Genomic DNA, 21607 nt, shown 5'->3' on the forward strand with positions numbered 1-21607 from the left:
CGAAGAAAAATATCTAAAACGAAAAAGAGACGATATTTACAGAGAGACGATACGACAGGACGACTTACTGCTACGCCATCTTGATATCTTGATATGTTAATAAACATACTGAACAAAATATAAATGCAACATGTAAAGTGTTGGTCCCATGTTTCATTAGCTGAAGTAAAACATCCCAGAAATGTTCCATATGAACAAAAACGTTATTTCTCTAAATTGTTGTGCACAATTTTTTTTACATACCTGTTAATGAGCATTTATCCTTTGCCAATTTAATCCATCCACCTGATATGTGTGGCATAAACAGCATGGCCATTACACAGGTGCACCTTGTGATGGGGACAACAAAAGGCCACTCTAAAACGTGCAGTATTGTCACATAACACAATGCCACAGATGTCTCAGGTTTTGAGGGAACGTGCAATTGGCATGCTGACTGTAGGAATGTCCACCAGAGCTGTTACCAGATAATTTAATGTTAATTTATCTACCATATGCCGCCTCCAACATGGTTTTAGAGAATTTGGCAGTATGTCCAACCGGACTCACAACCACAGACCACGTGTAACCTCGACTGCCCATGAACCCAAAATCCGGCTTCTTCACCAGTAATAAAGCCCTTTGTGGGGAAAAACTCATTCTGATTGGCAGGTCCTGGCTCCCCAGTGGGTGGGCCTATGCCCTCCCAGGCCCACCCATGACTGCACCACTGCCCAGTCATGTGAAATCCATAGATTAGGGCTTAAGAAGCTGCTAAGGTACACAATAGTAGATTTTGATAGACAGAAGCTGCTAAGGTACACAATAGTAGACTTTGGTAGATAGAAGCTGCTATGGTACACAATAGTAGACTTTGGTAGATAGAAGCTGCTAATGTACACAATAGTAGACTTTGGTAGATAGAAGCTGCTATGGTACACAATAGTAGACTTTGGTAGATAGGAGCTGCTAAGGTACACAATAGTAGACTTTGGTAGATAGAAGCTGCTATGGTACACAATAGTAGACTTTGGTAGATAGAAGCTGCTAAGCTACACAATAGTAGATGTTGGTAGACAAAAGATGCTCTTTGGTAAAAGGGGTAAATTGGTCATCATAAAGAAAGGAGGATATCACTTCTTGTATAGTATTGCTTACTAGGTGTTGTCTCATAAATACTGTAACCACTCCCTCTTCAAATCAGGGTTGATTGGAAAAAGCTGTTCAAAAGAGGACGTTGTACTATCATAGCTGTACTCTCTGATGAAGGCCATGCAGCCGAAACGCGTCGGAGTGTTTCAACTTTGTTTCCAGTGAACATGCCATGAAGGCATTGTAATTCATTCTTTGAAGAGCCTTGGTCCTCCTTTGTTTTAGATGCTTGATATAGTTATCTTGTTTAGGAATGAGAAGAGAGAGCAACAGGGCTGAAAGAAAGAGATGGACAATAACAAAATGCTGTAATGAATCATAAACACAGAAACAGAAACAGACACACAGACACAGACACACACACACACACACACACACACACACACACACACACACACACACACACACACACACACACACACACACACACACACACACACACACACACAGGCCATTTGTTGTGGGCCTAATCCAGGTGCGACACAGAGACAGGCATTGTGTCTGCTGTGGAGTTCAGCTGAGGACAGGACGACATCAGAGCACTGAATAACAACAGACCTCATCTCAGTTATTTACTATACACTAACTGTACTACAGAATCAACCCTGCTTGAAAATGAACAGTGCCCAGTGGTTCTGGTCTGAAAGGGTTAACCATACACTCAGAACAAAAGGTGCTATTGTAACGGATGTGAAACGCTAGCTTAGTTAGCGGTGGTGCGCGCTAAATAGTGTTTCAATCAGTGACGTCACTTGCTCTGAGACCTTGAAGTAGTGGTTCCCCTTGCTCTGCAAGGGACGCAGCTTTTGTGGAGCGATGGGTAACGATGCTTCGTGGGTGACTGTTGTTGATGTGTGCAGAGTGTCCCTGGTTCGCGCCCGGGTATGGGCGAGGGGACAGTCTAAAGTTATACTATTACACTATCTAGCACCTTAAAGGGTTATATGGCTGTCTGCATAGGAAAACCCTTGGAATAACTGTTTTTTGTTAGGTTGCATGTAGAATCCTTTTGGTTCCAGGTAGAACCCTTTTTGGTTCCATGTGGAGCCCTTTCTTCATAGGGTTCTACATGGAACCAAAAGGGTTCCACCTGGAACCAAAAAATATTATCCTATGGGGACAGCCGAAGAAAGACTTTTTTGGAAAACATTTTTCTGTAGATCTGGTATACAGTTCGCTAGTTGATTCCTTTAAAACCTTCTCCACAGCCACAGACAGTAAGGATCACAGTAAATCAGTCTGCCCTTGATTTTCCCTCTTGTCTCTGACGTGAGAATATCTCAGTCATACTAGAGCCATACCATAGACATACCTTAGATAGGGAAAGATTGGAATCAGGTGAAAAACCATGTGTTGTGGAATGAGCGTACCTGCTCAAATCCATTACTCTGGAATTCCTCAAATCCAAAGATGTCCAGGATTCCAATCTCAAGCGCTGGATCTCTGTGAGAGAAGGATGAATGGGGGGAAAGATTACCACAAACACACATGCAACACACACGTTTGGTCTCACACGCGCACACACACGATAGTAGGCCTGCAAGTTCTAAAATAAACTGTTTACTGTTATCATATCCATCTTGTAAAAATCACTCACAGAACAAATTATAAAACTAAAATATGTTGTCTGTTTTTACTGTGTGTGTGTGTGTGTGTGTGTGTGTGTGTGTGTGTGTGTGTGTGTGTGTGTGTGTGTGTGTGAGTGAGTGAGTGAATGTGTGAATGAGTGTGTGTGTGTCTGTTTGTGTGTGTGAGTGGGTGATTGTGTGGTTGAGTGAGTGTGTGTCTGTGTGTGTTTGAGTAAGTGTGTGTGTGTCTGTTTGTGTGTGAGTGTGTGAGCGTGTGTGTGTGTCTGTGAGTGAGTGAGTGAGTGAGTGAGTGAGTGAGTGAGTGAGTGTGTGTCTGTGTGAGTCAGTGAGTGTGTGTGTCTGTGAGTGAGTCCGTGAGTGTGTGTGTCTGTGAGTGAGTGAGTGAGTGTGTCTGTGTGCGTGTGTGTGTCTGTGTGTGTGTGAGTAAGTGTGTGTGTGTCTGTGTGTCTGTGTGTGTGTGAGTGTGTGAGTGAGTGAGTGAGTGAGTGAGTGAGTGAGTGTGTGTGTGTGTGGTTAATCAGAACACTGGATGTGTCCAAGCAAATAAGTGTTTATCAATGCTGCCCTGGACTTACCCACAATCCCCTTGGGACCACCCCTGATCAGACCGTGTGTTTTATTGTGGGTGATTGTGGGTCATTGTGAGTGATTGTGGGTGATTGTGAGTGATTGTGAGTGATTGTGGGTGATTGTGGGTGATTGTGGGTGATTGTGAGTGATTGTGAGTGATTGTGGGTGATTGTGGGTGATTGTGGGTGATTGTGACCATGTCAGAGCAGGCTGCTGAGCGGAGGACAACTCATAATAATGGCCGGAACAGAGCAAATGGAATCAAATACATGGAAACTGCTTTGTTTTGTACACAGTGTATTATTGCATATGTTGCTTCATGTGTGTGTGTTCATGTTTATGTGTGTGTATGTACGCATGTGTGTGTGTGTGTGTGTGTGTGTGTGTGTGTGTGTGTGTGTGTGTGTGTGTGTGTGTGTGTGTGTGTGTGTGTGTAGGGGTCAATGCAAAAAGATAATATTGCTTATCTGACGGAGAGATGAGGCTGAAAAACATTACCAGACCAAGACCAAGGATCCACTGGCCTCCACCTCAACCCTGTGTGTGTGTGTGTGTGTGTGTGTGTGTGTGTGTGTGTGTGTGTGTGTGTGTGTGTGTGTGTGTGTGTGTGTGTGTGTGTGTGTGTGTGTGTGTGTGTGTGTGTGTTAGTACATAAAATGTAAACTATTGAACCTTGATGTGTAAACTATGTGTCATGAGTGATAGTACTGCTGTTGTCTCTCTGAAGGGCTTGAGTGTTCTACTGTTGACATTGCTACTGTTGAGTCTGTGATGATGGTTGTTAATGGGTATCTGTGCTGGCTGCCAATGAATTCTTTGTAGCGTTTTACAATGAACCATGTACACGTCTGTGACACACACACACATATGCACAGGCACACTCACACACATTTGGATGTAGCCACATACCCCGTGCTGTGGTCCTGTCCCTGTAGGTAGTAGTTACTGTTGTTGACTAGGAAGCTGAAGAGACGTCCGTACACGGCCTTAGCCAGCTGGTCTCTGTAGTTCTCTGACATCTCCACCGTGTGGCGGCGTGTGATGACATCACCTGAAAGACAAGCTTAGAGTTGAGAGGTACTGTGTGTTCAGGGGTATTGTGAAGTCAATCAATGTTTGGGGAAAGGATGAGGACAGAGGGTGAGGGGTTACCTTTGAAGTATTGCACATCAGAGGTGAGGGCAGTACTCAGGTCATCAGAACACACCTGTAGCATTCCAGACACTAGAGAGAGAGAGAGAGAGAGAGAGAGAGAGAGAGAGAGAGAGAGAGAGAGAGAGAGAGAGAGATGTGAGAGGGGGAGAAAAGAGAGAGAGAGAGAGAGAGAGAGAGAGAGGGAGAGAGAGAGAGATGTGAGAGGGGGAGAAAAGAGAGAGACAGAGAGAGCAAGAGATATGAGAGGGGGAGAAAAGAGAGAGAGACAGAGAGAGCAAGACAGAATGAGAGAGAATGAGAGAGAGTGGAGAGAAAAAGGGGGAGAGAGATACAATTGAGAGAGAGGGAGAGTGAGAAAGAAAGAGAGAAAGAAAGAAAGAAAGAGAGAGAAAGGTAGAGAGAGGTGTGAGAGGGGGAGAAAAGAGAGAGAGAGAAAATAGAGTGAGACAGAATGAGAGAGAATGAGAGAAAGTGGAGAGAGAAAGAGAGGAATATATAAAGAGAGAGAGAGAGAGAGAGAGAGAGGGAAGAGAGAGAGGGAAGAGAGAGAGAGAGGGAAGAGAGAGAGAGAGACGGAAGAGAGAGAGAGAGGGAAGAGAGCAAAAACAAGTGAATATGTAAGGTGATAAAAGAGCAGAAAACAGAGATACTGATGGGGTGAGAAAGTCATACTCATTTAAAGCCTTCATTCACTGACAAAAACTGTTCAAAATATGACTTGTCAAACTATAACAAACACACTTCTCGCTCCGGCCTACATGATTCACTGTGACATCACTGAGCCGACGTGAAGAGTCAATCTCCGCCACAAGTCAATACTACTTAATCAGTGATGCTGGCAGCGCTTAGTCATCCCTGGAATCAGGGCACACGGACAAGCACATAAACAGGGTGACAGGAACTCAGAAACCCAATAACCTCACATCTCCTTGACAACAGGGTCCTGTTTTGGTGTGGTTTTTTACCCTCTCTGTGAGGTCAATGGGTCACAGTAACACATGTGTGTAGTTGTGTAATGTAGTGTGTGTGTGTGTCTGTGTGTGTGTGTGTCTGTGTGTGTGTGTGTGTGTATATGTGTGTGTGAGTGTGTGTGTGTTTGTATAATATAGGGGGTAACAGGGGGGTAACGTCCTGAGTGGGAACAGGGGTTTACCAAGCAGGTGACTATAGCTGAGTGTCTGACACGCCAACTGCAAATACATAACAGAATAGGAGAGAAAGTGTGCATGTGAGAGAAAGAGCGAGAGAGTGGGAGGAGAGAGAGAAAAACAGAAAAGGGGAGGGAAGAGGAGGAGACTGCAGCAGAGCTGGTGTAAACAAGAGGATGGGCACAAATACTGTAGCTCTCTCTCTCTCCCTCTCTCTTTCTTTGCCCACGTCTCTTTCTCTCTCTCTCTCCCTTTCTCTTTCTGCCCACCTTTTACTCTCTCTCTAACTCCCCTTTTCTCCCCCCCCCCTGCTGTCAGCCTGGTGTCAGTGCAGAGCGTTGGCCAAGGTCATGTGACGGGGGTGATGCTGACCTCGCTCCAGCAGCTGCAGGTCAGAGGGGTAGGCTATCTCAGCGTCTGTCAGGGCTGTGAAGCACAGGTCCCCAACATGCAGCACTGCTGACAGCAGCATAAACACACTGTCCACTTCCTGATGGGTAGAGAGAGAGAGAGAGAGAGCAAAAAGATAACTATTTGACACACTGGAAAGAATCAACCCAACAACAGAGCAAATTGGAATGTTATCTGTCTCTAAACAGAGAGTACACAGAAGAAAATAAAACATCCTTGACTATGTACAGACTCAGTGGGCATAGCCTTGCTATGGTGAGATACCGCCATAGGCAGACCTGTTTCTCAAGAGAAGACATGCTATGTGCTCACTGTCCACAAAATGAGGTGGAAACTGATCTACATTTCCTACCCTCCTGCCCAATGTATGACCACATTAGAGACACATATTTCCCTGAGATTACACAGATCCACAAAGAATTTGAAAACAAATCAAACATTGATAAACTCCCACATCTGTTAAGTGAAATACAACAGTGTTCCATCACAGCAGCAAGATGTGTGGCCCGTTGCCATGATACAAGGGCAACCAGTGGAGCACAAACAACATTGTAAATACAACCTATATTTAACTGTTTATTTTCCCTTTCATACTTCAACTACTTACACATTATTACAACACTGTACATAGCCAATAATATACCATTTGAAATGTCTATATACTTTTAACACTTTTGTGAGTATAAAGTGTACTAATGTTTCCCTTAATTATTTCCCTCTTGTTTATTGTCTATTCAATTTGCTTTGGCAATGTAAACATTTGATTACAATGCCAATAAAGCCCTTTGAATTGAATTGAGAGAGAGAGAGAGCGAGAGAGAGAGAGAGAGAGAGGGAGGGAGAGAGAGAGAGAGAGAGGGAGAGAGAGAGAGGGAGGGAGAGAGAGAGAGAGAGAGAGAGGGAGAGAGAGAGAGAGAAGAGAGAGAGATGTTTACTGTAAATGTTAGTTTATTTTTGTTTATTATCTAATTCACTTGCTTTAGCAATGTTAACATATGTTTCCTTTGCGAATAAATCCCTTGAATTGACTAGAGAGAAAGATAGCCAGCCAGCCAGACAGACAGACAGCCAGACAGACAGACAGACAGACAGACAGACAGACAGACAGACAGACAGACAGACAGACAGACAGACAGACAGAGAGCCACCCGGTCACTCCTCTCCCTCTAATCTCCTTACCTAACCTTTCACCTTACCTAACCTTTCACCTTACCTAACCTTTCACCTAACCTAACCTTTCACCTTACCTAATCTTTCACCTTACCTAACCTTTCTCCTTACCTAACCTTTCTCCTTACCTAACCTTTCTCCTTACCTAACCTTTCTCCTTACCTAACCTTTCTCCTCAAATCATTCCTTCCTGTCTCTCTCCCTTCCTTCCCCAATCTCTCTCTCTCTCTCTCTCTCTTTCTCTCTCTCTAAACAAAAGTGAAATTACACTTACAAAAGTAGTTAAGTACAATAGTTAAAGTACAAAAGGGAAAACATAAACATAAATATAGGTTTTATTTACAATGGTGTTTGTTCTTCACTGGTTGATCTTTTCTTGTGGCAACAGGTCACACATCTTGCTGCTGTGACGGCACACTGTGGTATTTCACCAAATAGATATGGGAGTTGATCAACATTGGATTTGTTTTCAAATTCTTTATGGGTCGGTGTAATCTGAGGGAAATATTTGTCTCTAGTATGGCCATACACACTTGTTGTTTGTGTCCCTCCCTCCTTCAATCTCTCTCTCCCTCTCTCCATACCTCTCTGTCTATACCTCTCTCCATACCTCCCTCCCTCCCTCCCTCTGTGTGTGTGTTGTGTTAACAGGAGCTGATTTCAGTGTGATAAACCCAGTTATTAGTCACTGTCTGACACTCATACCTTGTTGAGACAGTCCAGAGTCCCAGAAAGCACATCCCCAAAGGTCAATCCTCATTAAGAGCCTATGTCTCTCATTTCTCTCCCCTCTCTACATTGTATAGAGTCCTGCATTAGGGGAGGAGAAGACATTACCAATAGAGGCTCTTAATGAGGATTGACCTTTGGGTCTGGGCTGTCAGTCGTCCCCCAACAAGAGTTTAGAGACACCCTTGGGTAGTCTCTCTCTTTCTTCTCTCTCTAACCCCCTCTCTGTCTCACTCTCACTATCATCCCCCGCCTCTACCCCCCCCCTCTCTCCACATGTCAATCTCCCCGTCTATCTCTCCCCCAGGAAGTACCCTTGCCCCCTGCCACCATCCTACAGTATAAGCTGCTGGCTATGGGTGGGATTAAAAGGTGAGATGGTGTCACTCACTGCTGACAGATGCTGACCTGAGTCTATAAATAGATGGTTATAATGTGCTGAGAACACACTCAGATTGTCCTCATACCAGACAAGGGACAGTACAGTCTGTACATACAGTATAGTATACTAACATGCAGGACCACGTGTGACCGTCACATGTTAGCCTGCTTACAAGGTATGTGCACCCACTGACCCAGACATATACACACATACCATGTGTGTGGCAAATTACACATGCAGATACGCACGCACACGCACACACACACACACACGCACACACACACGCACACACACACACACACACGCACACACACACACACGCACACACACGCACACACACACAAACACGCACACACAGTGTAATCATACCAGTTTATTGAAGCCCAGTGCTCTGAGGGCCTGTTTGATTGCAGTGAGACGGTCTCTACTCTGAGTTGAGGCAGTGGCCACAGGAGGGGAATCTACTGCTGGAACTCCTGCTGTCAGGTACCTAGAGAGAGACAGACACACAGAGAGACAGTCAACATATACTACAGATGATAAACTACAGCACAGAGAAAACCTTCACTCAGGTACCTAGAGAGACACAGACAAAGACAAGTGAGGGACAATTATCATGTTCTACAGAATGATGCAGCACAGTACAGTGCAGAGAAAACCAGCAGTCAGGAATCAAGGGAGACAGACACTAGACAGATCGACTTATCATGCTCTACACTAAAGACATTCTAAACTACCGTACAGAGAAAACACTCAGATAACTACACATAGAGAGAGAGGAGAGAGTTCGCACATTATAAACATACTGCACTGTATCGATGAGGGACTAAAGACATATCATGGACCTGATACAAAAAAGGCAGTGGCTGCAGATTGAAGTTCTCTGAACCTCTCTGCCAAACAGCTGAAGGTCTGAACCTCTCTGCCAGACAGCTGAAGGTCTGAACCTCTCTGCCAAACAGCTGAAGGTCTGAACCTCTCTGCCAGACAGCTGAAGGTCTGAACCTCTCTGCCAGACAGCTGAAGGTCTGAACCTCTCTGCCAGACAACTGAAGGTCTGAACCTCTCTGCCAAACAGCTGAAGGTCTGAACCTCTCTGCCAGACAGCTGAAGGTCTGAACCTCTCTGCCAGACAACTGAAGGTCCGAACCTCTCTGCCAGACAGCTGAAGGTCCGAACCTCTCTGCCAGACAGCTGAAGGTGCGAACCTCTCTGCCAGACAGCTGAAGATTCGAACCTCTCTGCCAGACAGCTGAAGGCCCGAACCTCTCTGCCAGACAGCTGAAGTTCTGAAGCTCTCTGCCAGACAGCTGAAGTTCTGAAGCTCTCTGCCAGACAGCTGAAGGCCCGAACCTCTCTGCCAGACAGCTGAAGTTCTGAAGCTCTCTGCCAGACAGCTGAAGTTCTGAACCTCTCTGCCAGACAGCTGAAGGTGAACCTCTCTGCCAGACAGCTGAAGGTTCGAACCTCTCTCCCAGACAGCAGAAGGCCCGAACCTCTCTGCCAGACAGCTGAAGTTCCGAAGCTCTCTGCCAGACAGCTGAAGGTCTGAAGCTTCTACACATGTGCAGGATTCTGTACTTCACACACAGTCTCTGCTCTACAGAGGAAAGGCTGCTCTGGCGAATGGTGCTCGTTTAATAAAGTTAGATCAAAGCTGAACCAATGTGTGCAAATCACATAATGATATAATTATAGAAGGAATATAATAGCATAGTATAATGTTAGTGTAAGACAAAAAACACCACCTGATTTCTAATGAGATTTTAGGCTGATTGCATCAATGGACTCATTTTTCGCTCCCGCGGCAAAAATGTGCCACTAGGCAAAATACACGATACAAAAGTATGTGGATACCCCTTCAAATGAGTGGATTCAGCTATTTCAGCCAAACCTGTTGCTGACAGGTGTATAAAATTGAGCAAACAGCTATGCAATCTTCATAGACAAACATTAGCAGTAGAATTACCTTAAGGACATGGCACCATCATAGGATGACACCATTCCAACAAGTCAGTTTGTCAAATTTATGTCCTGCTATAGCTGCCCTGGTCAACTGTAAGTGCTGATTTTGTGAAGTGGAAAAGTCTAGGAGCAACAATGGCTTAGCCACAAAGTGGTAGGCCACACAAGCCCACAGAACGGGACCGCCGAGTGCTGAAGCTCTTAGCGCTTAAAAATGGTCTGTCCTCGTTTGCAACAATCACTACCGAGTTCCAAACTGCCTCTGGAAGCAACGTCAGCACAAGAACTGTTCGTTACGAGCTTCATGAAGCCTCAGATCACCATGAGCAATGCCAAGCATCGGTTGGAGTGGTGTAAAGCTCACCACCATTGGACTCTAGAGCAGTGGAAACATGTTCTCAGGAGTGATGAATCACACTTCACCATCTGGCAGTCCAACAGACAAATCTGTGTTTGGCGGATGCCAGGAGAACACTACCTGCCCGAATGCTTAGTGCCAACTGTAAAGTTTGGTGGAGGAGGAATAATGGTCTGGGGCTGTTTTTCATGGTTCGGGCTAGGCCCCTTAGTTCCAATGAAGGGAAATCTTAACGCTACAGCATACAATGGCATTCTATAAAATTCTGCCCTTTCCTGTTTCAGTATGACAATCCCCCTGTGCACAAAGCGTGGTCCACACAGAAACGGTTTGTCAGAGCCCTGACCCCAACCCCATCAAACAACTTTGGGATGAATTTGAATGCTGACTGTGAGCCAGGCCTAACCACCAAACATCAGTGCACAACCTCACTAATGCTATTGGGGCTGAATGGAAGCAGGTCCTCGCAACAATGTTCCATCATCTAGTGTAAATCCTTCCCAGAAGAGTGGAGGCTGTTATAGAATCAAAGGGGGGACCAACTCCATATTAATGCCCATGATTTTGGAATGAGATGTTTGACGAGCAGGTGTCCACATACTTTGGTAATGTATGTGTTTTGATTGAAACAAAACACAGGTATGATACAGTTTGTTCACACCATCTGCTCTACAATTTGCACACTGTACATCCTTCAAAACACCACTGTCGATAACTCAAATGGGCGGCATGCAGATGCTGCATGGATGTTTCACCAGTAAAACTGGATTCATTATATGTGACCATTTGCAGAATCATCCTAAAATCTCATAAGAATGTTTTATTTTTTAAGTCTTACAGTAACATTATACTATGCTGTTATATTTGGTTCTGTTATGTAGAATACTATCATTATGTCATCTTGTTTAACGTTATTAACGTTATTAAACAAGTAATATTTTCCGGCTGAGCAGCCGAACGAGTAGAGCCGAATGTGTAGAAGCTTCAGACCTTCAGCTGTCTGGGAGAGAGGTTCGGACCTTCAGCTGTCTGGGAGAGAGGTTTGGACCTTGAGCTGTCTGGGAGAGAGGTTCGGACCTTCAGCTGTCTGGGAGAGAGGTTTGGACCTTGAGCTGTCTGGGAGAGAGGTTCGGACCTTCAGCTGTCTGGGAGAGAGGTTTGGACCTTGAGCTGTCTGGGAGAGAGGTTCGGACGTTCAGCTGTCTGGGAGAGAGGTTCGGACCTTGAGCTGTCTGGGAGAGAGGTTCGGACGTTCAGCTGTCTGGGAGAGAGGTTCGGACGTTCAGCTGTCTGGGAGAGAGGTTCGGACCTTCAGCTGTCTGGGAGAGAGGTTCGGACCTTCAGCTGTCTGGGAGAGAGGTCCAGAGAACGTGAATCTGCAGCCAATCCAATCCAAACAAAAACAAAACATACACATCATTTTAGAGCATGTGAAATGTATTTAAAGCATGGTTGTTTAGCCGGTGTTCTCAAGCAGTGACTTTTAACCAGTCAGAGCAATCTCCTCCAGAGAAAGGAAGGGTATTTTGTATTTGTATTTATTAAGGATCTCTGTTAGCTTCTCCCAAATCAGAAGCTACTCCTCCTCGGCTCCCGCAACATAAAGCCATACAATTAAACATATTACGTGACATTACATTTCATAACACTTTTCACAACAAGTGTGCCCTCAGGCCACTAATCTACTACCACATATCTACAATACAAAAAGTATGTTCTGGACTTGGGGACTGTGAAGAGACCTCTGGTGGGATGTCTTGGGGGGTGGGGAGGGGGAGAAAGGAGGGTCCCCAAATGGGCTCATGTTGGAGGGCTTTTGATCACGCACTTTCAGAATTGAGTCAGGGGCTGTAGATGGTGTTTACCAGGCTCCAGAACACCCCATCCAGGTCACTGGGTATTAGACTGCCTTTCCAGGGGGTTATGCAATACTGACACGCACTACACACGCCTGAATGTACGCATGAGTGTCTCTCTCTCACACACACACACACCGCACCGCACGCACGCACGCACGTGCGCGCGCACGCACACACACACACACACACACACACACACACACACACACACACACACACACACACACTTTGACCTTATTCATGTTCGATAACTCTCGTTCTCATGCTTGTAGAAGGTCGTATCTCCCATGGGGATCTAAATCATGAGTGTGCGTGTGTAATACAGACACTCATTTTAGAGAGGAAATGTGGTCAATCTGAATTACCACAGAACTTACCACAGCTACAAAGTTATAATCCACCTTCTATTTCTACAATCTTCTTTAAAATGTGATTTGAATCCCAACCTTAACCATAACCTTAACCACACTTCTAACCTTATGCCTTACCCAAACCCAAACTAAATTAAGACCAAAAAGCACATTTTTTGTTTAAATTATTATTTTTGAAAATATATAGCCCATTTTGACTTTGTGGTTGGACTATCAGTGGAAACCCAGAGATATGGGACCCCCCCCCCCCTCCTCAGTCACCTGTTAGCTAGAGGAAGGGCTGGTGTTGATGTGTTTATCTAGATATCTTCCAATATTACTGTATCCTGCCTGGCCCTATTACCTGTGAGCTAGGACGTTGTTGAGGTACGGACCTGTGAGCTAGGGCGTTGTTAGGGTACAGACCTGTGAGCTAGAACATTGTTGAGGTACGGACCTGTGAGCTAGGACGTTGTTGGGGTACGGACCAGTGAGCTAGGATGTTGTTGAGGTACAGACCTGTGAGCTAGGACGTTGTTGGGGTACGGACCTGTGAGCTAGGACGTTGTTGAGGTACAGACCTGTGAGCTAGGACGTTGTTAGGGTACAGACCTGTGAGCTAGGACGTTGTTGGGGTACGGACCTGTGAGCTAGGACGTTGTTGAGGTACAGACCTGTGAGCTAGGACGTTGTTGAGGTACAGACCTGTGAGCTAGGACGTTGTTGAGGTACAGACCTGTGAGCTAGGACGTTGTTGGGGTACGGACCTGTGAGCTAGGACGTTGTTGAGGTACAGACCTGTGAGCTAGGACGTTGTTGGGGTACGGACCTGTGAGCTAGGACGTTGTTGAGGTACAGACCAGTGAGCTAGGACGTTGTTGGGGTACGGACCTGTGAGCTAGGACGTTGTTGAGGTACAGACCTGTGAGCTAGGACGTTGTTGGGGTACGGACCTGTGAGCTAGGACGTTGTTGAGGTACAGACCTGTGAGCTAGGACGTTGTTGGGGTACGGACCTGTGAGCTAGGACGTTGTTGAGGTACAGACCTGTGAGCTAGGACGTTGTTGGGGTACGGACCTGTGAGCTAGGACGTTGTTGAGGTACAGACCTGTGAGCTAGGACGTTGTTGAGGTACAGACCTGTGAGCTAGGACGTTGTTAGGGTACAGACCTGTGAGCTAGGACGTTGTTGAGGTACAGACCTGTGAGCTAGGACGTTGTTAGGGTACAGACCTGTGAGCTAGGACGTTGTTAGGGTACAGACCTGTGAGCTAGGACGTTGTTAGGGTACAGACCTGTGAGCTAGGACGTTGTTGAGGTACAGACCTGTGAGCTAGAACATTGTTGAGGTACAGACCTGTGAGCTAGGATGTTGTTGAGGTACAGACCTGTGAGCTAGGACGTTGTTGAGGTACAGACCTGTGAGCTAGGACGTTGTTAGGGTACAGACCTGTGAGCTAGGACGTTGTTGAGGTACAGACCTGTGAGCTAGGACGTTGTTAGGGTACAGACCTGTGAGCTAGGACGTTGTTAGGGTACAGACCTGTGAGCTAGGATGTTGTTGAGGTACAGACCTGTGAGCTAGGACGTTGTTAGGGTACAGACCTGTGAGCTAGGACGTTGTTAGGGTACAGACCTGTGAGCTAGGACGTTGTTGAGGTACAGACCTGTGTGCTAGGACGTTGTTGAGGTACAGACCTGTGAGCTAGGACGTTGTTAGGGTACAGACCTGTGAGCTAGGACGTTGTTAGGGTACAGACCTGTGAGCTAGGACGTTGTTAGGGTACAGACCTGTGAGCTAGGACGTTGTTGAGGTACAGACCTGTGAGCTAGGACGTTGTTGAGGTACAGACCTGTGAGCTAGAACGTTGTTGAGGTACAGACCTGTGAGCTAGGACGTTGTTAGGGTACAGACCTGTGAGCTAGGACGTTGTTGAGGTACAGACCTGTGAGCTAGGACGTTGTTGAGGTACAGACCTGTGAGCTAGGACGTTGTTGAGGTACAGACCTGTGAGCTAGGACGTTGTTGAGGTACAGACCTGTGAGCTAGGACGTTGTTAGGGTACAGACCTGTGAGCTAGGACGTTGTTGAGGTACAGACCTGTGAGCTAGGACGTTGTTAGGGTACAGACCTGTGAGCTAGGACGTTGTTAGGGTACAGACCTGTGAGCTAGGATGTTGTTGAGGTACAGACCTGTGAGCTAGGACGTTGTTAGGGTACAGACCTGTGAGCTAGGACGTTGTTAGGGTACAGACCTGTGAGCTAGGACGTTGTTGAGGTACAGACCTGTGTGCTAGGACGTTGTTGAGGTACAGACCTGTGAGCTAGGACGTTGTTAGGGTACAGACCTGTGAGCTAGGACGTTGTTAGGGTACAGACCTGTGAGCTAGGACGTTGTTAGGGTACAGACCTGTGAGCTAGGGACGTTGTTGAGGTACAGACCTGTGAGCTAGGACGTTGTTGAGGTACATACCTGTGAGCTAGGACGTTGTTGAGGTACAGACCTGTGAGCTAGGACGTTGTTGAGGTACAGACCTGTGAGCTAGGACGTTGTTAGGGTACAGACCTGTGAGCTAGGGACGTTGTTGAGGTACAGACCTGTGAGCTAGGGACGTTGTTGAGGTACAGACCTGTGAGCTAGGACGTTGTTGAGGTACAGACCTGTGAGCTAGGACGTTGTTAGGGTACAGACCTGTGAGCTAGGGACGTTGTTGAGGTACAGACCTGTGAGCTAGGACGTTGTTAGGGTACAGACCTGTGAGCTAGGACGTTGTTAGGGTACAGACCTGTGAGCTAGGATGTTGTTGAGGTACAGACCTGTGAGCTAGGACGTTGTTAGGGTACAGACCTGTGAGCTAGGACGTTGTTAGGGTACAGACCTGTGAGCTAGGACGTTGTTGAGGTACAGACCTGTGTGCTAGGACGTTGTTGAGGTACAGACCTGTGAGCTAGGACGTTGTTAGGGTACAGACCTGTGAGCTAGGACGTTGTTAGGGTACAGACCTGTGAGCTAGGACGTTGTTAGGGTACAGACCTGTGAGCTAGGACGTTGTTGAGGTACAGACCTGTGAGCTAGGACGTTGTTGAGGTACAGACCTGTGAGCTAGGACGTTGTTGAGGTACAGGGCACACTTCTCCTCAGGCGACAAGCCTTCAGCCATCAGGTAGAAGATGTTGAAGTTGTGTTGCTGACTAGGCAGGTGGACCACCCGTGACTTCTCTAGCATGTACGTGTATATCCTCGCTAAAAACACACACACACACACACACACACACACACACACACACACACACACACACACACACACACACACACACACACACACACACACACACACACACACACACACACACACACACACACACACACACACACACACACGCGTAATCCACATAATAACACATGCTCTGTCAATAAGCTATAAACCAAATGTAACCAGCATTAGGCACATACTCACCTAATGTACAGTATATAAAGACCTACAGTATATCACAAACGTGAGTACACCCCTCACATTTTTGTAAATATTTGAGTTTATCTTTTCATGTGACAACACTGAAGAAATGACACTTTGCTACAATGTAAAGTAGTGAGTGTACAGCTTGTATAACAGTGTAAATTTGCTGTCCCCTCAAAATAACTCAACACACAGCCATGAATGTCTAAACCGCTGGCAACAAAAGTGAGTACACCCCTAAGTGAAAATGTTCAAATTGGGCCCAAAGTATCAATATTTTGTGTGGCCACCATCATTTTCCAGCACCTCCTTAACCCTCTTGGGCATGGAGTTCACCAGAGCTTCACAGGTTGCCACTGGAGTCCTCTTCCACTCCTCCATCACGGAGCTGGTGGATGTTAGAGACCTTGCACTCCTCCACCTTCCGTTTGAGGATGCCCCAATGATGCTCAATAGGGTTTATATTCAGTATATCCAAGATAAACTTATTTGGTTCAGACGGTGTCAAGCGTGTGTGGCGGCAACCAGGTGAGGAGTACAAAGACAAGCATGGTGGTGGGAGTGTCATGGTCTGGGGCTGCATGAGTCCTGCCGGCACTGGGGAGATACAGTTCATTGAGGGAACAATTAATGCAGAGCATGATCTCCTCCCTTCGGAGACTGGGCCGCCGGGCAGTATTCCAACATGACAAGCTGTACACTCGCTACTTTACGTTGTAGCAAAGTGTCATTTCTTCAGTGTTCTCACATGAAAGGATACACTCAAATATTTACAAAAATGTGAGGGGTGTACTCACTTTTGTGATATACTGTATATAAACCTACGCTACGAGAATTATCCAATGTGTACTCAAGATTCTTAAACACAGACCACAGAACAAATTATTCAAACAAAAAACTTGAGGGACCTTAATTAAAATGCAGCTTTCATACACTACCATTACGTATGAGTAAATATATCTACCTCAATGTGGTTCAAAGGGGATGACAGACATTGAACTTTGACAGGCTTATTCATAGAGTTATACTGCCCCCTGCTGGCCACACATCAAACTTCCTTTCAATACTGCCAGGATATTATCCATCTGACTAAAAACTGAGTGGTGTAGTTCGTAAACCCCTTTGTTAGTTATAGCACTGCCCCCTGGGTAAAGCTGCAGTTGTGTGTATGTGTACCTCTGAGTAGTGTCCTTCTCTTGTCACAGTACTGCAGGCTGAGGAGTTTGATGAAGCGACTGGAGTTGTCATTCACAGGAGTACTGGCATGACCAAACGCCTCCAGGATACAGTTCACCTACAAGCCACCACAACATACAATTTCTGTTGGCACTGAAATCACACCATAATAATAATAATAATAATACAATTAATAATAATATACCGTACAACTACCCATATAGACACTGTTCCTTTATAGACTAAATATACAGTATTTACACTGAACAGAAATATCAATGCAACATGTAAAATGTCGGTCCCCCATTTCATAAGCTGAAATAAAAGACCCCAGAAATGTTCCATCCGTACAGAAAGTTCATTTCTCTCAGATTTTGTTCACAAATGTGTTTATATCCCTGTTAGTGAGCCTTTGCCAAAATAATCAATCCACCTGACAAGAGTAGCATATCAAGAAGCTGATAAAACAGCATGGTCATTACACAGGTGCACCTTGTGCTGGGTAAAATACAAGGCCACTATAAAATGTGCAGTTTTGTCACACAACACAATGCCACAGATGTCTCAAGTTTTGAGGGAGAGTGCAATTGGCATGCTGACTGCATGAATGTCCACCAAAGCTGTTGCCAGAGAATTGAATGTTCATTTCTCTTCCATAAGCTGCTTCTAATGTCGTTTAAGAGAATTTGACAGGCTGTCCAACCAGCCTCCCAGCCGTAGATCACATGACCTCATGTTTCAGCATGATAATGCACAGTCCGATGTTGCAAGGATCTGTACACATTTCCTGGAAGCTGAAAATGTCCCAGTTCTTCCATGGCCTGCATACTCACCAGACATGTCACCTATTGGGCATGTTTGGGACGCTCTGGATTGACGTGTACGACAGCGTATTCAAGTTCCCGCGAATATCCAGCAACTTCACAAAGCCATTAAAGAGAAGTGGGACAACATTCCACAGGCTAACAATCAACAGCCTGATCAACTCTATGTGAAGGAGATGGATTTGAATGAGGAAAATGGTGGTCACACAGATACTGACTGGTTTTCTGATTCACACCCTCTTTTAAAAAATATATATCTGTGACCAATAGATGCATATCTGTATTTCCAGTCATGTGAAATCCATAGATCAGGACCAAATTCATTTATTTCAGTTGATTTCCTTATATGAACTGTAACCCAGTAGAATATTTGAAATTGTTGCATAACGCTTTAATATTTTCTATTCAGTATGTACACAACCATTCAACATTTTTGGGTCACTCAGAAATGTTCTTGTTTTTGAAGGAAAAGCACATTTTTTGTCCATTAAAATAACATAAAATTGATCAGAAATATGGTGTAGACATTGTTAATGTTGTAAATGACTATTGTAGCTGGAAACGGCAGATTTTTTATGGAATATCTACATAGGTGTACAGAGGCCCATTATCAGCAACCATCACTCCTGTGTTCCAATGACACGTTGTGTTAGCTAATCCAAGTTTATCATTTTAAAGTCTAATTGATCATTAGAAAAACCTTTTGCGATTATGTTAGCACAGCTGAAAACTGTTGTTCTGATTAAAGAAGCAATACAATTTGGCTTCTTTAGACTAGTTGAGTATCTGAGCATTTGTGGGTTCGATTACAGGCTCAAAATGGGCAGCTTCATAAAATAGTACCTGCAAAATACCAGTCTCAACATCAAAAGTGAAGAGGTGACTCCGGGATGCTGGCCTTCAAGACAGAGTTCCTCTGTCCAGTGTCTGTGTTCTTTTGCCCATCTTAATCTTTTATTTGTATTGGCCAGTCTGAGATATGGCTTTTTCTTTGCAACTCTGCCTAGAAGGCCAGCATCCCGGAGTCGCCTCTTCACTGTTGACGTTGAGACTGGTGTTTTGCGGGTACTATTCAATGAAGCTGCCAGTTGAGGACTTGTGCAGTGTCTGTTTCTCAAACTAGACACTCTAATGTACTTATCTTCTTGCCAAATTCTGCATTGGGGCCTCCCACTCCTCTTTCTATTCTGGTTAGAGACAGTTTGCGCTGTTCTGTGAAGGGAGTAGCACACAGCATTGTATGAGATGTTCAGTTTCTTGGCAATTTTCCGCATGGAATAGCCTTCATTTCTCAGAATAAGAATAGACTGACGAGTTTCAGAAGAAAGGTCTTTGTTTCTGGATATTTTGAGCCTGTAATCGAATCCACAAATGCTGATGCTCCAGATACTCAACTAGTCTAAATAAGGCCAGTTTTATTGCTTCTCTAATCAAAACTACCGTCTTCAGCTGTGCTAACATAATTGCAAAAGGGTTTTCTAATGATCAATTAGCCTTTTAAAATGATAAACTTGGATTAGCTAACACAACTTGCCAATGGAACACAGGAGCGATGGTTGCTGATAATGGGCTTCTGTATGTCCATTTTCTATTTATTTTATTTTATTTATTCTATGTAGATATTCCATAAAAATCAGCAGTTTCCAGCTACAATAGTCTTTTACAACATTAGTATGCAGCAATACATGCATTAGTGATGGCAGGTTCATAGACGCACAATCAAATTAATGTGAATGTTTTGTACTCCTTAGGTTCATTGAAGTCCACTGAAGCGAGTGGATGAGTGTGAAATACTGACTGTCACAATAGCACTTCTCACCACCAGAGGGCGATATAGCCCGACTGACTGAGTGTCAGACATTGTCCCTCTGTGCTCTCTGAGTAAGAGTTGACCCAGATACATTATCTACCACCAAACCATGACTTTTTCTGGGTACATACAACTCCACTATGGACAAGCAACAGCTTTTCTATCTTCCCTGTTAAACAATGATGCTTTTTTATGTTAAAGTCATCACAGATAGTCCAATGAAACAGTGTCATTGTTTATAATAGGGACTTCTGCTAGGATTATCAAATAGTGGGAAAGTGTTCACCTTCAAACATTCACTGCAATAAAGATTCCCACGCATGCTAGGCAACAATGTCACATAAAACCTTGAGGTTTCTGACAATATGTCAGTGTAAGGTTGAATGCAATAACAGTAGTCCTCTTTTGATCCGATGCTTCCACACAGACTGGTATAATACTCTATCATTGCAATTGATCACTGAGTATAAAACATTCTCAAACAATGTCCTGTTCATAACGGCTGCTCATATAATGGTTGCTATGGTCATTTCCTGCCCATTGTACTCCTCTATGTGTTGTTTTACAGGGTCAGTCATAGTAGTACAGCGCCCCTGGAGAAAAGTAGGGTTAAGTGGCTTGTTAAAGGGCACACAAACTGATTTCTCAATTCCTCAAACCAGCGACCTTTCGGTTACTGGTCCAATGCTCTACCACTCGGCTACCTGCCGCCCAGTACACTTTCCACAGAGACCTTTCAGACTGAATACTGGGCCGGTGGCATTTAGATGCTCTCTCCATATGGGCCAATTACAAACACAATGGGCCTGAGTGATCATACAGAACCTAGTGATGGGGATCACGGAAATAAAAGAACCTGTAACAACCTAGGCGTTTCATATACAGACCACTGCACTAACACAGATCATGTACAGACCACTGCACTAACACAGATCATGTACAGACCACTGCACTAACACAGATCATGTACAGACCACTGCACTAACACAGATCATGTACAGACCACTGCACTAACACAGATCATGTACAGACCACTGCACTAACACAGATCATGTACAGACCACTGCAATAACACAGATCATGTACAGACCACTGCACTAACACAGATCATGTACAGACCACTGCACTAACACAGATCATGTACAGACCACTGCACTAACACAGATAATGTACAGACCACTGCACTAACACAGATCATGTACAGACCACTGCACTAACACAGATCATGTACAGACCACTGCACTAACACAGATCATGTACAGACCACTGCACTAACACAGATCATGTACAGACCACTGCACTAACACAGATCATGTACAGACCACTGCACTAACACAGATCATGTACAGACCACTGCACTAACACAGATCATGTACAGACCACTGCACTAACACAGATCATGTACAGACCACTGCACTAACACAGATCATTTGGTCCGTGAATACATATCTCGAAACCCTACACCACAGGGACTCTGTAACAGACAGACTGCCTGTCTGTCTGCCTGCCTGTCTACCCTCTC

General features: G+C 45.0%; 1 protein-coding gene across 1 annotated transcript in view; it reads right to left on the bottom strand.

Moving 5' to 3' along the window:
• The window catches only part of LOC135519092 (unconventional myosin-XVI-like), a 290319-nt gene that overhangs the window by 114360 nt on the left and 154352 nt on the right, over positions 1 to 21607 (bottom strand). The window contains 7 exon segments of the mRNA XM_064944150.1: positions 2502 to 2574; positions 4200 to 4341; positions 4443 to 4514; positions 5966 to 6083; positions 8655 to 8775; positions 15914 to 16061; positions 17452 to 17569. Of these exon segments, the coding sequence (XP_064800222.1) occupies positions 2502 to 2574; positions 4200 to 4341; positions 4443 to 4514; positions 5966 to 6083; positions 8655 to 8775; positions 15914 to 16061; positions 17452 to 17569 (792 nt within the window).

This window comes from Oncorhynchus masou, chromosome 29, assembly GCF_036934945.1.
Source record: "Oncorhynchus masou masou isolate Uvic2021 chromosome 29, UVic_Omas_1.1, whole genome shotgun sequence".
NCBI lineage: Eukaryota > Metazoa > Chordata > Actinopteri > Salmoniformes > Salmonidae > Oncorhynchus > Oncorhynchus masou.